This window comes from Helianthus annuus, chromosome 15, assembly GCF_002127325.2.
Source record: "Helianthus annuus cultivar XRQ/B chromosome 15, HanXRQr2.0-SUNRISE, whole genome shotgun sequence".
Lineage (NCBI taxonomy): Eukaryota > Viridiplantae > Streptophyta > Magnoliopsida > Asterales > Asteraceae > Helianthus > Helianthus annuus.
Window position 1 is genome coordinate 95370086 of NC_035447.2, and position 16776 is coordinate 95386861.

Consider the following 16776-nt stretch of genomic DNA (forward strand, 5'->3'; position numbering starts at 1 on the left):
TGAGGTATTCCGGCTTGTTTCGGCACGCGAGGCCTCGTAATCAGCTATTGCTTGTGAAATTCTTGCTTGCAATTCAGCCTCAGTAGTGGGCAAACATGTGTCTCGTCGTGGAGGCATCTTCTAAAAGGAGATTATATCAGTCAGCTTGTGATAAGTATAATGAGTACGTAATATGCGTATGTAATAACATCCGTCAACACAATAACACATAACATCCCATGTCATAACATAAAACAAATAATCCAACAACGCATGTAATGAGAAGGCTGCGATTGAGCTATTATATAACAAGACCACAAGTTTTACAAATGTTTCATACATCAAAAGAGACTAAGGGTCACATCGCCCTTGTCTGAACTGTCAAACAATATACAACAAACAAAAGTCAAATATCAAGAGTCATAATGTGGTCTTCAAAATGCTGTACAGTCAGGCGCAATAGCTGTCTTCTCATCAAAAGTAACGCTACCTGCAACAAACCAAAAGTCCTCAAGCTGATGGGGGAGGAGGAGGAGGAGGAGGAGGAGGGAAGAAAAGCAAACGGCGCATATGCACCCAATCCTCCTCTAGTGCGTGGACAACGCGCAGCAGGTAAGCAATCTGCTGCTCCGGAGTGAGGAAGCGGACATCAGAATCCGGGTGTAGTGGAAGAGGAGCTGGTGGTGTAGCAAATGGAGACTGACCATGACAAGGGGGAGGACGCGGAATCCTCTTCAGCTCCTGGACTCGTCGGCTCAACGCATCCTGCTGTAACTGCAAGGATATAAGTAAATCATTCGTCGTATACCCAACATGAAAAGGATGATATGGATCTGACAAAGGCATGACATTGGGAGATGACCACATAAATGGCTCGCCCGTGGGTGCTGACGAAAGAAAAGCAATGTGTGCGGCAGGTACAAAAGGGGGCATAAATGGAATAGCTGCTGACGTAGGTGGCATGTGATCGTGATGCTGAGTAGATGGTCCTTCCCCTGGACGGGGAGGAGGAATGTCCTGGAGAAATGTAATGGGTAAGTCTGTGCGATGGACGTCAGATATATGTGGGTGGAACTGGGGAATATCAAGAGGTGCAAAAACAGGTGCAGCAGGAGGAGTGATTGGTATAACAAATGGAGGATAGTCATCATCATCCTCAATCCACCCATTACGGGTGTCAGCATATCTAGGATCGACATGCGTGGCAAACGGTGCACGGTCAACAACAGGAACATCAGTAACTGGTGGTGCAATGGCTGGTGCGTCAACAACGGGTGGTGCCACGACTGGTAGATCAACATGATCAGGCTCTGGTACAACTCCAAGCTCAGGACCAGCTGGAGCAGGATCAGCAGGTACAAACTCAACCTCAGGATCCGGGTCAAGGTCACGGGGAACAATGGGTGCAGCAGACATCGCCATGTCTGTATCAGTGTCGATGGAGTAGTGCTGCACGCCCTGGGCGTGAAGAGTAGCAGATGATACAGACTCAAACGAGTCGGGACCAAACGGATCAGATAAGGCCTCCGTGACAGGAGCCTCGACAGGTGGCAAAATAATAGCATCAACAGCAGGAACCTCAACAATAGGAACAACAGGTTCATCAACCGGAATATCGTCATCCATAGGGGCCCCACCATCCTGGTCACCCTCCGGGGGACCCTCAATGAATAGATCGATATCGTCATCTGATAACGCGTCAAGTGGCAGATCCTCAACAGGAACTGCGGCGAGAGAGAGAGGAGCAGGGATCTGAATGAAAGGTAGATCCCCATCGAAAGGACCATCAGCTAAAGGCACATCGTCCCCAAAGTCCGGTAGGGCAAAGGGCTGGAAGTCGTCCTTGTCAGTACTCGTAGTATCCGATGTATACACCTCGCTCTCAGGTAGAATCTCGTCGTCCGAGACTATCGCTAGAGGATCCAGCGTGTCTGACACTCCCGTATCAGAAGAAGATGACATAGTGTCTGTAACACAACCACACATATGCACATATATCAACATGTAATCAAATAAGCATGTAAGTCACAACAATGTATGCAAGTAATCATCCTAGTCTTCCCCAGACTATCCCACCCAGTCTCTTAGACTGATCTCCCTAGTCTCTCAGACTAACTCCCAGGCCTCTAAGACCAAACCTTCCCAGTCTCTAAAACTACTCCCTGGTCTCTAAGACCAACTCCCAGTCTCTAAGACTAATCCCCTAGTCTCTAAGACCAACTCCCTGGTCTCTAAAACCAAACCTCCCAGTCTCTAAGACTAAATTTTCCCCAATCTCTAAGATTGAACCCCTCAGTCTCTAAGACTAAACCTCCCCAGCCTCTAAGGCTGAACCTCCCCAGCCTCTAAGGCTGATCCTCCGCAGCCTCTAAGGCTGATTTCCCTCAGTCTCTAAGACTGAAATATAACTTTTGAATTGTGTATTTGTGCCTTTTGTTTGTAAAAATGTTTGTTCCCTGGATCTGGACGTTTAGTGTATGCAATGTAAAAATGTTTTCGTGAGAGCCCTAATGATCATAGTCTAGACTCGAGAAAGAACCCTAGTTCGCTATGATCGAGGCTCTGATACCAAGCTGTCACACCCTGGCTTTTGCGGAAGCGTGGTTTATTTAGTGTGACTTCTTAATACCATAGCAACAATCATAACAATGCTATATGATAAAAATACGAGATGTTCATCCATTAATATAGTTTAGAAAATACCATAACATGCTTGTCTTGAAACATCAACCCAAAATAAGTTACAACCATGACTTGTTTAAAATGAGTTCACAAGGACTCAACAAAAGACTTTAAATAAAACGAGGTTTGGAGACATGTGACCCGTCCAGGAAAGGGTTACACCTCCCGAACCCTACAACCCTGGATGACATCTTTATTTAGTACGCAACTTGACACATATGCAGACACTTGCCAGATCCGATCAATTCCCTGAAATACATGTAGTTTGAAAAATCAACAAAAGTTGAGCGAGTTCATGTGTAAGTGAGTATGTATAAACCTTTGAAATAAGTTTGTATGTATAAATGTCCCTGGTATGTAGCAATAAGGAAAAAGAGATCACCAATGGTTGCAAAGCCACTGGTATGTGTGAAAAGGTGCAGGAAGTACTCAAACCTAGCAAATTTGTACCGGGCTTCTGGCTGGAAGACATAGTCACCTCTGTGGGCCGCCCCGGCCTCATGGGTGTGGGCTCGCTACACCCAAATAGATCTATCGCTCATGTCCCTCGGTGCTACGACGAGGATTAATGGCCTTTAAGTGTTGTGCCCACCCTTCACATGATCTAGTCGTAAACCCTCCTTAGGCTAACCATACCATGTATGAAATGTCTGTAATAATTGTAACATGTATTCCACCCCCGAAGTATAAAACTGAAAACAGTTAAAAGAAAAGGGGGACATGAACTCACTGTGTTGCGTCTTCAGTCTGTGTAACCCAAGTCTCCTCCGCAAACACGACTACCTACAGCGTACTAATGTCTATTAGACGAACGGGCCGTGCCTTTGCTTAGTATTAGGGTTTTTGAGTTACGCGTTCTTGTGTTTCTCAGTATTATTCCAAGTATAATTATTTGCTAAAATAATAGTTATTTTAACTTTAAATTATTTTTGGCGTTGGAATAATTATTTAACCAATCTTTTTGTATTAATACTTCTCAAGTATTTTAATTCTATATTTCCTTCCCAAGGATGGGGGTATTTATACATGTATTTCGTAGTTTCGAATAATATATTTTGAAGTCCCACTTAGAAAATATATTTAACATATTTGTCAAAAATAATGTATTCCTAAAATATATTTTTCCCAAAGATAATATATTTTCACTCCTTGTATTCCAAAATAATATTTACCCAAAAATATATTCGTAAAAGTATTTTCCGGAATATTTCGTAAGTTACGTTTTTGCGTTCGGTTTCACAATACCAAGTATGTAACTTAAATATTTATTCCTTGTAATTTTTGGTATTATTCTGGGGTTATAAATGTGATGGGGTTTTGATAAGTTACATTATTTTGCCCTAAAATAATATAACTAGTTCACGAATCAAACAAATATTCACACAAGCGTTTTAGTATAAAATATATATTCTAAATATATATTTATCCACTTTTATTTACGAAATACCACCTCCGACACTTTGAACTTTTGTAACAAAACTTGTGGCGAAGTTTATTTTGAAAGACAAATTTTGAAACATATTTGTGAACACTTGTTAGAGCGTTTTCCAAGTGTTTATATTTTTAGAGAATTTCGCCATAGTTTCTCCTAAAAACGGAGGTGTCCATGCTATTAAGCATATCATTTTCTTTTCAAAATCAATCAACAATCAATCCTTAAACAATTTTACATCACCAAGAGCAAAAACTATATGCGTTTCATATTAATCATGAACTTGATATATCACAAAAACGCGTAGTAACTTCGTAAAGCGTTTAGTAGCCTTAGTTACCTTCCAAAGTGTATTCACTTCTTTAAAAATCATTTTCTTGAAAGAGTTAAGTGTTTACAACTTGTAAACAATTTTTACAAAAATTAATCTTTTGAACTCTTCTTGTAAATAAAGTGTTCTTACACTTATTTTACCACTAAAAATGGTGTAAGTGCAAGTAAAGGTCATAATCTTTTTAAAATCGATTCTTGAACTTGGTTTGTTTAGAAAAGACTTTTGTAACTCTTGGATCTACATGATCATCAACTTACTTTGTTTACTTATATTTCAAGAAAATCATTTTCTTTCAAGTTCATGTTTAAACTTAGAAGATGATTATTCTATGTAACACATAATCACCTCCTAATCTTGTTAAATCATGGTTTTAATCATTATTTAACAAGTCTCATATGATGATTAACATCACACTACCAAGAATCAACAAGAAATCAACAATATATACACAACAACATCATACTACAACATTTCATCATGTTTTCCTCTTTATGTAAGCTTTATGTTTAAATCCTTTAGTTCATGTTCTTAGTGTTCTTGATATAATCAACATAGTAAACAAAAGTAAATCAAGAACTTACAACTAGCTCAAAGGCTAGGGAAGATCTCTAGTGAAAAGATGAAGAAAATGGTGGATGAAAGCAATGTATGAAGTTCCTTCAAGTTCCTCAAGCTTCCACCTTCACAAGGCACCTTCTAATACTTGAATAAGGCTTGAAAATGGATTAATATCGTGGTGATAAGTTCCTCAAGCTTCCACCTTCACAAGGCACCTTCTACTACCCTGAATGACGTCTTTATTTAGTACGCAGCTTGACACAAATGCAGACACTTGCCAGATCCCTTAGTTTTCCTGAAATACATGTAAGTTGAAAAATCAACAAAAGTTGAGCGAGTTCATGTGTAAGTGAGTATGTATAAACCTTTATAATGTGTTTGTATGTATGAAAAATCCCTGGTATGTAGCATTTAAGGAAAAAGAGATCACCATTGGGTTGCAAAGCCAATGATATGTGTGAAGTGATGCAGGAAGACTCATGTCACACCCCAGCGATTGCGGAATCATCGGGGCGCGGCACTGAACGAAACAGATTTTCCAGAAGTTTCCACAACAACTATTATTACAAATTCAGTTAAATGATACGTCCCATACTGTATCCCAAATAAATAAACAAGTTATCATAGAAAGCAACTAGGCAAATAAATTCCGTTCCGACAACTCAGATTCAACTATTATTACAGACAATTGTTTATTATTTCTAGACTCCCTAGCCTCGATTTCATCACCATGCGCCTAAGCATCCTAGCAACTTAAGCACCTGTCACATACGTTAAAATAAAGTCAATACATAAAATGTAAAGGTGAGCACACAAGTTTGATAATAGCATATAGAGTTCGAATAGTTTACGCATAACCAGGCACGTACACAGAGGAAAACGATGCATGTTAATTATCGACATGGGACCATCGATACCAACGACTGCGGGTTGACCGTCCGAGACGGTTCGCAATACATGATTACCACCGTAATCCATGCAAGTAATTGTCCTTAACAACCCCCGTGTGAACGGGTGCTGAGTCCAAACTATAGTACTATGTTGCTAAGGCAGGTAGATAGCACTCCACGTGTAAACATAATAAACAGCATTCATTTAGTCAAGTAGCACATGCAAATGGTCAGCGTTCAAATAGTTTGTGTTTGATTGTGATTTGATAGGTAACATATGTAACACCCAAAAGTGCTAAAGGCAAAAAGGGATCGAGTATACTCACAGTGATTGATTGTGGATTGAAGGGAGCGCTGAGAGTAAGATTAGCCTGAATAGTTCGATAGCACAACAATAAGTAACGCGGAAAAGTAAACAAGTGTGAATGGATCGAATGGGTTGGTCGATCGAACGGTAGGTTCGATCGAACGGGCTGTTCGGTCGGCTGGTATGTCCGGTTGAACAGTCCTGTTCGATCGGCTGGTAGGCTCGATCGGCTGGGCCATTCGAGTGGATTGTTTCTTCCTCTGGTGTGTTTGTGTTTGAGGATTTGAACTTTTGAAGTTTTCGTTGTAGTATATGAGAACACTGAAGTGTTCCTACCTTTCAAGTCGATCGATCGAGCGATTCGCTCGATCGATCGACTCACTCGATCGGCTAGCTCACTCGATCGGCTAGGAACTTCAGAATTAGTCCTCAACTAAATGTCACTCGATCGAACAGTCTGTTCGATCGGCTGGCATTCCCTACCACGAACGAGTTGTGAAAACGGTTAAGTGTTGAAGCATAGTATCTCATGATCCGAACAGTAATGTTCACCAATCGAGTGACATATTCGATCGAACACTACTTCGTCAATACTATACCTCAAAAGTTTGGAAAAGTGAGACGCTATGTGCTAGCCGATCGGCTGGCCCGGTCGATCGGCTGGTGTGTCCGATCGGCTGGGTTGTTCGATCAGCCTAGCCGTTCGGCCAGCAGTCTGACCTGGTCGGCCTGTCGTCTAACACTTGGTCGTCTGGTTACTTGTCATTATATCGAGGTAGTTTGATAACGAGTTGAACTATGATACCTTCGTTCTTACCCGTCTCTCCGGCTCGGACAGGAATCACCCAAGTCCGGCCGGTGAACGGTTCGGAACGTTGGTTTAGAGTCTAACCCAAAATCGGTGAACCTTGTATATAGAATCCGAATCTTGAACCTTTTAACTGTTTGAATGATTAGTTAGCCGGTTCAAGCTCCGTTTCTATCAGTTGAAGGCATTGAGTGTAAAAGAGTTGAAAGAAAGTTGGGATTCCTTCCTTCAATTCTTCACAACATGTGGATGTTTAGATCTTTGATAGATCTTAGCTTGTTTATGTGGAAATCGGTTAGATCTAAGCTAATCATAGTTGAATGAGGCCAAGACATGATGTTCTTCAAGAACACCATGATGACATCACCCAAGAACACTTAGATCTTGGTGATTTCACGGTTAGAATCCAAGTTTTGAAAGATAGAAAGGTGTAGAATCAAGTAATGATCAAAAACGTACAAGAATTAGAGTGAAAACTTACCGGGATTGAGAGAAATCTGAGAAAAGGTGAAGAATAGGAGTTGGCCGGTCAGAACTTTCCAAAAGTGGAAATGAAGACAAGGATAGCCCTATTTATAGGCTTCCAAAAGAGGAAAGTGGTAGCCGATCGGCCAGGAGCTCCGATCGAGTGGGCTGCTCGATCGGCTGGCAAGATGCGAGCCGATCGGCTGGCCTGTTCGATCAGGATGCCTCCTGTTCGATCCGCGACACACTTTGAGTATTTTGCGACGATTTTCGACGTTTCGATTTCGATGGACGATGATACGAATACGATAGGGTTCCTAGTCAAATTACTTTCAGTCCCAATCACTATATCTAACATACAATCTTCTGTAAGTCACGTTTCGATGTCAGTTTCGATTGAGTTCGATTGCCTTTCGAATTTCGATTCGAGTTTCGATTGATTTGCTTGAATACCACACCAAACATAAAGTAAACATGCACAAGTAACACATAAGGCACACACACACGTATAACAATACCACAATTCGCATAATTCGAGTCTCGAGTTCGATGATTGTTAGATCGGTTTGATTACTGATTAGTTAACTTTATCGCATTGTTACTTCCTATCATTCACAGTCGTAGATCGGTTTGCGTTAAAACACATTCGATTACTTCGATTCTTGCTGATCACAACACTTACTCCACATAATACAACTAAAAACATAAAATAGACTATCTACAGTCAAAGAAAGTCAAAGTTGACTTGGACTTTGACTTTTACTTTGACATTCGAAAACACGGGGTGTTACAGCCTCCCCTTGTTTAGGGAATTTCGTCCCGAAATTAGGCTCGAAGGCTACACAACGCCGTGATATACCAATTTGATGCTTCAAATCTATTTATTTAAACAACTGTGGGTACTTGGCCTTCATGTCGCTTTCGAGTTCCCAAGTGAACTCCGCGCCTCGTTTGCCTTCTCATTGGACCTTCACGGTCGGGATGCGAGAGCGCCTGAGTTGCTTGGTTTGGCGATCCATGATTTCGACAGGCTTTTCCACGAAGTGTAATGTTTCGTTGATCTGAAGATCGTCGAGCGGTACGATTAGATCATGGTCAGCAAGGCATTTTCGGAGGTTAGAGACGTGGAAAGTCGGGTGGACGTTACTGAGTTCCTCCGGTAACTCGAGTCTGTAGGCGACTTTTCCGATTCTTTCCAGAATCCTAAAAGGTCCAACGTATCGAGGCGCGAGTTTCCCTTTCTTGTCAAATCTGACTACACCCTTCCAAGGGGATACCTTTAGGAGTACATAGTCACCAACGGTGAATTCAAGGGGCTTGCGTCTTTCATCGGCGTAACTTTTCTGTCTGTTCCGAGCTTTTACCAAGTTGTCTCTAATCTGGTGGATTTTGTCAGTCGTTTCTTGTAGAATCTTGGGACCGGTTAGTTGCGAGTGACCGATCTCGTGCCACACAATAGGCGATCGACATCTTCTACCATACAAAGCCTCGAAAGGTGCCATTTGAATGCTGGCATGATAGCTGTTATTGTACGAGAATTCGACCAATGGCAAGTGTTTGTTCCAACTACCACCAAAATCTATGACACACGCTCGGAGCATGTCTTCAAGAGTACGGATCGTTCTTTCAGTCTGTCCGTCGGTTTGAGGGTGGAATGCAGTACTCAGTTTAAGCGATGTACCAAGGGCCGCTTGAAACGTTTCCCACAATCGCGAAGTGAACCGAGCGTCACGATCTGAAATGATGTCACGAGGCGTACCATGATTACGAATGATCTCGTCGGTGTAGATTTGGGCTAGTCGTTCCACTTTGTAGTCTTCTCGTATTGGCAAAAAGTGGGCTGATTTCGTTAGACGATCAACTATAACCCAAATACTGTCGTGACCTGATGGCGTGGGCGGAAGTTTCATTATGAAATCCATAGCTATACTCTCCCACTTCCATATAGGTATCGGCGGTTGTTCGAGTAAGCCAGAAGGTCTTTGATGTTCAGCCTTGACTCTTGCACAAGTTAAACAACTTCCAACGTAAAGAGCGATATCCCGTTTCATACCCGTCCACCAGTACTTATAACGAAGGTCCTGGTACATCTTGTCTGCACCGAGATGAATAGAATATCGGGACTTGTGGGCTTCGTTCATGATAATCTTTCACAAATCGGTCCGCTTAGGGATCCAAATTCGGTCCAGATAATAGAATATCCTATCTGATTTGCTTACTAACTGAGCTCCATCGTGATAGATCCTCTCTTTCTTCAATGTACGCTCGTTAAAGCAAGCATGTTGAGCTTCGCGGATAAGGGTTTCGAGATTGTGCTAGGCTTGGATGTTTCGGGTACTGAGCATGTAACTCTTTCTGCTGAGCGCGTCGGCAACCACATTCGCCTTGCCTGGGTGATAACGAATCTCACAGTCGTAATCGTTGAGAAGTTCTACCCATCGGCGTTGACGCATATTAAGCTCTCTTTGATTAAAGATGTGTTGTAAACTCCTGTGATCAGTGTAGATTGTACACTTAGTGCCATACAGGTAGTGTCGCCAAATCTTCAATGCAAAGACAACCGCGCCTACTCGAGGTCATGGGGTGTATAGTTCTTCTCGTGGATCTTGAGCTGACGAGATGCGTAGGCTATAACCTTGCCTCGCTGCATGAGAACACAGCCGAGACCAAGGTTTGAAGCATCACAGTAGACAATGAAGTTGTCGCTTCCGTCGGGCAGTGTAAGAATCGGTGCGTTGCACAGCATATGTTTGAGAGTTTGAAAGGCAGTCTCTTGTATGTTTCCCCACACAAAAGGCTTGTCCTTATGCGTAAGAGCAGTAAGTGGCACAGCGATCTTGGAGAATCCTTCAATGAATCATCGATAATAGCCCGCTAGTCCGAGAAAAGAACGAACTTCTGACGGGTTTTTAGGCGTAATCCAGCTTTTGACAGCTTCAATCTTCGCAGGATCGACATGGATACCCCGACTATTCACTATGTGACCCAGAAATTGGACCTCCTCCAACCAGAATTCGCACTTGGAGAACTTGGCATAGAGTTGGTTCCCCTGGAGTAACTCGAGAACCAAACGTAGATGTTGCGCGTGTTCGGCTTTTGATTTGGAATAAATCAAGACATCGTCGATGAACACGATGACGAAACGGTCAAGATAAGGCTTACACACACGATTCATCAGGTCCATAAAAACCGCGGGTGCATTGGTTAGACCAAAAGGCATAACAACAAATTCGTAGTGGCCATAACGGGTTCGAAAAGCGGTTTTGGGAATGTCTTCCTCTTGAATCCGTAGCTGATGATACCCTGAACGCAAATCGATCTTAGAGAAACATGCTGCACCTTGTAGCTGATCAAACAAATCATCGATTCGAGGCAAGGGGTATCGGTTCTTAATAGTTAGCTTATTCAATTCCCGATAGTCGATGCACATCCAGAACGACCCGTCCTTCTTTTTGACGAAAAGGACTGGCGCGCCCCAAGGAGAGGTGCTTGGGCGAATAAAGCATTTTTCGAGTAATTCCTGGAGTTGGTTCGAGAGTTCTCTCATTTCGGATGGAGCGAGTCGATAAGGGGCTTTGGCAACGGGGTTAGCTCCAGGAATGAGGTCGATGCGGAAGTCGATATCACGACTTGGTGGTAGTCCGGGAAGATCGTCAGGGAACACCTGAGGAAATTCACGAACCACTGGAACGTCTTTGACTTCAACTTCCTTTTTCTTTCCCTTCTCCGCTACTACAATGTTGGCCAAGAAGGCTCGGTATTCCTTGCGGAGATACTTGCTGGCTTGAATACACGACATAAGCTTGAGACCTTTCGACGTTGTTTCACCGTATACACAGAGAAGATCACCATTCGCGAGTGAGAATCGAATCATCTTTTCAAAGCACACAACTTCAGCATGGTTTTCACGAAGAAAGTCCATGCCTATTATGACATCAAAACTTCCAAGTTGCATCGGAATAAGGTCGATTGGGAAGATGTGATTGTTGAGTTCAAGAGTACAATCACGGAGTACTGAATTAACGGCAATAGTTCTTCCTGTAGCGACTTTGACTTCGAACGACGAGGACAGATATGAGCGCTTACGACTAAGGAGCTTCTCAAATTCAAATGACACAAAGCAGTTATTGGCTCCAGTATCAAACAAACATGATGCATAAATACCATTCACAAGGAACGTACCATTAACCACGTTGTTATCCGCCTGAGCCTGACGGGCGTTGATGTTGAAGGTTCGGGCATGGGCTGCTTGCTGCTGTTGCTGAGGCTGCTGTTGTTGCTGTTGCTGTTATGGCTGGGGCTCTTGCTTAACCACCCTGTTCGGGCACCTATTTGCAAAGTGGTTAGGGTCACCACATGCAAAGCAGACTCGAGCATTGACTGCTGGTGCTTGAGCTGCTTGTTGGCCTTGAGGGGCAGGGAGTAGAGCTTGGTTGGCAGTAGCTTGAACTGGGGCCTGACGAGGACCATTGCGACAGTTCGCAGTGAAATGATCGTACAGGTTACAGGGGCTTGACGAGGACCATTGCGACAGTTCGCAGTGAAATGATCGTACAGGTTACAGTGAGCACAAAAACGACAAGCTAGACCCACTGGATGATGATACGAACATGTCGGGCAGGGTGGGTGAGGGCCTGTGTATGCACGCTTTGCTGGCGGTGCATTGATCACTGGGGCTGAGCGCTGCTGTTGCTGCTGAGCTGGTACAGCTTGTAGAGGAGCATCAGTGGTAGTCACAGCATAGTTCTTGTTGCTGGAGCTGTTGTTGTTGTTCTTCTTCTTCCTTCTCGATGACTTGGAGGGTTGAGTAGATGAATCGGTGGGTGCTGCAGTGGCTTGATGCAGAGACTTGGTTGGCTTATCCCAGAAACCAACTTTTACTCGCTTATCATTGATCTCAGCGGCGAGTAGGTAGGTTTCTTCGATCGTTGCTGGCTTGGCGGCGTGAACAAAGTCGGCTACACAATCGGGCAGAGCTCGAATGTACTTCTTGATGGCTTGATCTGAGGTCTTGACTTGACCAGGACAGATGATGCTAAGCTGCTTGAAGCAAGCAGTGAGAGCAGCGTTGTCTCCATCCTTCTGCTTGATTCCCCAGAACTCGTCCTCCAGCTTTTGGCGTTCATGAGGAGGGCAGAATTCTTCGATCATAATTGCCTTCAACTCCTTCCATGTTAGCCCGTAAGCTGCATCATTTCCGCGCTTGTTTCGTTCGGCCGTCCACCAGTCTAGAGCACGGGACTGGAAGACGCCTGTAGCATTGAGAGTGCGGAGATGTTTAGGACATCCGCTCTGGCGCAGAGTGACTTCGACCGAGTCGAACCAGTGAAACATGGATGTAAGACCATCTTCGGCAGTGAACTCTTTTGGTCCGCATGCTTTGAACTGCTTGAAGCTGAAAGCAGCCTTGCTTGATTCCTTAGGGATTTCAGCTCGGGATTCTTCAGACTACTTGCTAGCGTTTTCATACACCTCACTCACAGCTTTCGCCACGGTTTTGGAGATGATCGCAGCGAGGCGTCAGTCTCTCTTCTCTTGGCGAGTCAAATGGTGTCGGGATCCGGACGACGACATGGTCTGCATTAGACATCGTCACGAGACTCAACACAACGAAATCGAATCTCTCCTCACACGTCTAGACTACTAAAGCTTAGAATCACGTCGAATCACACATTACGTAACATATAGGCACATAATTCATAGATACACATAACCATAGAGCACAGAAGCACAGAAACACATAAGCACGTAGAACACAGAAACACAGACACACAGAAGCACATACACCCAGAACGTACTCCTATTTGATTACAGAGGCAGGTAATGTCACGTAATTCCCCTATAAGCACATATAGCATTCTGACTGCCTCAAGATCCTATCATTCAAAGCTCGCGTGTCGTTCAATTAGTATGTCGATTAGCATCGTAGTAGCCTAACTTAGTCATATAGCATAACATAGTATGATACCGTCTAGATTTGCGATAACTGGGGATCGATTAGGGATAGAATAACAGTACGAGTCGTGTGTGTCGATTAAAATGATAGCAGAATCGAATATCATCCCAAGATAAAACAGAGAAAGCAAATATAAACACAAAACAGAGAAAGCACACATAAACACATAAAAATCAACAAGTCATCAGAGTACGCGACTGCGGTTCTTAAAATCGAAACATATAAAGATCGAGAGGTAGATTGTCTGTGGCTACTAGACATCGACTACCCAAGGCAACTCGACTATTCACAGTAGACTTGTCATCATTTTCGACTCTAGAGGTCGTGTTTCTGCCTCGATTCTTGGGCATTCCACACGCGTTCCCTAGGTCATACTCGTGAGTTCAGGTCGTTGGAGTCCGTCGAAGCCTTAGTGAGATGAATAAAATACAGAACAAACTGCTAAGGTTAGGGTTTCACCCCTTGGCTTAGCAATTTCTTCCTTGTTTTTAGTAAAATCGAGAAGAATTTTTTTATCAAAATTCACACCTGATTTGGTATAATTCTCCTCGTTTATTGGCGAAAATATCGAGATGAAGGAATAAAACCCCCATAAGTCAGGAAATTTAGTCGGGAGTTTGCGGTTTTCACACCTTTTCCTGACTGAATCGCCTCACGTTAGTGTAAAATTTGAGTGCAGTGGTAGTGAAGGGTTGCAGAATAAGCACATAAACTAGGTCTGATGGTTCCTAACTATAGTCTAGGTCTCTAAGACAGTGACCCGGACTAGGTCGTGTCTAACCTAATTCCCTATAGTTATGGCTCTGATACCAATCTGTCACACCCCAACCGATGGTGGAATCATCGGGGCGCGGCACTGAGCGAAACAGATTGTCCAGAAGTTTCCACAACAACTATTATTACAAATTCAGTTAAATGATACGTCCCATACCGTATCCCAAATAAATAAACAAGTTATCATAGAAAGCAACTAGGCAAATAAATTCCGTTCCGACAACTCAGATTCAACTATTATTACAGACAATTGTTTATTATTTCTAGACTCCCTAGCCTCGATTTCATCACCATGCGCCTAAGCATCCTAGCAACTTAAGCACCTGTCACATACGTTAAAATAAAGTCAATACATAAAATGTAAAGGTGAGCACACAAGTTTGATAATAGCATATAGAGTTCGAATAGTTTACGCATAACCAGGCACGTACACAGAGGAAAACGATGCATGTTAATTATCGACATGGGACCATCGATACCAACGACTGCGGGTTGACCGTCCGAGACGGTTCGCAATACATGATTACCACCGTAATCCATGCAAGTAATTGTCCTTAACAACCCCCGTGTGAACGGGTGCTGAGTCCAAACTATAATACTATGTTGCTAAGGCAGGTAGATAGCACTCCACGTGTAAACATAATAAACAGCATTCATTTAGTCAAGTAGCACATGCAAATGGTCAGCGTTCAAATAGTTTGTGTTTGATTGTGATTTGATAGGTAACGTATGTAACACCCAAAACTGCTAAAGGCAAAAAGGGATCGAGTATACTCACAGTGGTTGATTGTGGATTGAAGGGAGCGCTGAGAGTAAGATTAGCCTGAATAGTTCGATAGCACAACAATAAGTAACGCGGAAAAGTAAACAAGTGTGAATGGATCGAATGGGCTGGTCGATCGAACGGTAGGTTTGATCGAACGGGCTGTTCGGTCGGCTGGTATGTCCGGTTGGACAGTCCTGTTTCTTCCTCTGGTGTGTTTGTGTTTGAGGATTTGAACTTTTGAAGTTTTCGTTGTAGTATATGAGAACACTGAAGTGTTCCTACCTTTCAAGTCGATCGATCGAGCGGTTCGCTCGATTGCCTAGCTCACTCGATCGGCTAGCTCACTCGACCGGCTAGGAACTTCAGAATTAGTCCTCAACTGAATGTCACTCGATCGAATAGTCTGTTCGATCGGCTGGCATTCCCTACCACGAACAAGTTGTGAAAACGATTAAGTGTTGAAGCATAGTATCTCATGATCCGAACAATAATGTTCACCAATCGAGTGACATATTCGATCGAACACTACTTCGTCAATACTATACCTCAAAAGTTTGGAAAAGTGAGACGCTATGTGCTAGCCGATCGGCTGGCCCGGTCGATCGGCTGGTGTGTCCGATCGGCTGGGTTGTTCGATCAGCCTAGCCGTTCGGCCAGCAGTCTGACCTGGTTGGCCTTTCGTCTAACACTTGGTCGTCTGGTTACTTGTCATTATATCGAGGTAGTTTGATAACAAGTTGAACTATGATACCTTCGTTCTTACCCGTCTCTCCGGCTCGGACAGGAATCACCCAAGTCTGGCCGGTGAACGGTTCGGAACGTTGGTTTAGAGTCTAACCCAAAATCGGTGAAGCTTGTATATAGAATCCGAATCTTGAACCTTTTAACTGTTTGAATGATTAGTTAGCCGGTTCAAGCTCCGTTTCTATCGGTTGAAGGCATTGAGTGTAAAAGAGTTGAAAGAAAGTTGGGATTCCTTCCTTCAATTCTTCACAACATGTGGATGTTTAGATCTTTGATAGATCTTAGCTTGTTTATGTGGAAATCGGTTAGATCTAAGCTAATCATAGTTGAATGAGGCCATGACATGATGTTCTTCAAGAACACCATGATGACATCACCCAAGAACACTTAGATCTTGGTGATTTCACGGTTAGAATCCAAGTTTTGAAAGATAGAAAGGTGTAGAATCAAGTAATGATCAAAAACGTACAAGAATTAGAGTGAAAACTTACCGGGATTGAGAGAAATATGAGAAAAGGTGAAGAATAGGAGCTGGCCGGTCAGAACTTTCCAAAAGTGGAAATGAAGACAAGGACAACCCTATTTATAGGCTTCCAAAAGAGGAAAGTGGCAGCCGATCGGCCAGGAGCTCCGATCGAGTGGGCTGCTCGATCGGCTGGCAAGATGCTAGCCGATCGGCTGGCCTGTTCGATCAGGATGCCTCTTGTTCGATCCGCGACACACTTTGAGTATTTTGCGACGATTTTCGATGTTTCGATTTCGATGGACGATGATACGAATACAATAGGGTTCCTAGTCAAATTACTTTCAGTCCCAATCACTATATCTAACATACAATCTTCTATAAGTCACGTTTTGATGTCGGTTTCGATTGAGTTCGATTGCCTTTCGAGTTTCGATTCGATTTTCGATTGATTTGCTTGAATACCACACCAAACATAAAGTAAACATGCACAAGTAACACATAATGTCACACCCCCAAAATCCCACACGCGGAGTACCACCGCTTGGAGGCATGACATGACTAGGATCAAGCCATCAATCATATTGAACATAGCATAATATAAATAAAATAGTTTGT

General features: G+C 43.2%; 1 protein-coding gene across 1 annotated transcript; it reads right to left on the reverse strand.

Annotated features, from left to right (window-relative positions):
- Positions 1–489: 489 nt before the first annotated feature.
- Positions 490–1941, reverse strand: LOC110918997 (proline-rich protein 36-like). The gene has a single exon (XM_022163276.1). It carries the CDS (start codon positions 1939–1941, stop codon positions 490–492), a length of 1452 nt encoding a protein of 483 aa, XP_022018968.1.
- Between the last annotated feature and the right edge of the window lie 14835 nt (positions 1942–16776).

Coding starts and splice junctions, on each gene's coding strand:
- LOC110918997 (XM_022163276.1), bottom strand. CDS start 1,941: ATGTCATCTTCTTCTGATACGGGAGTGTCAGACACGCTGGATCCTCTA.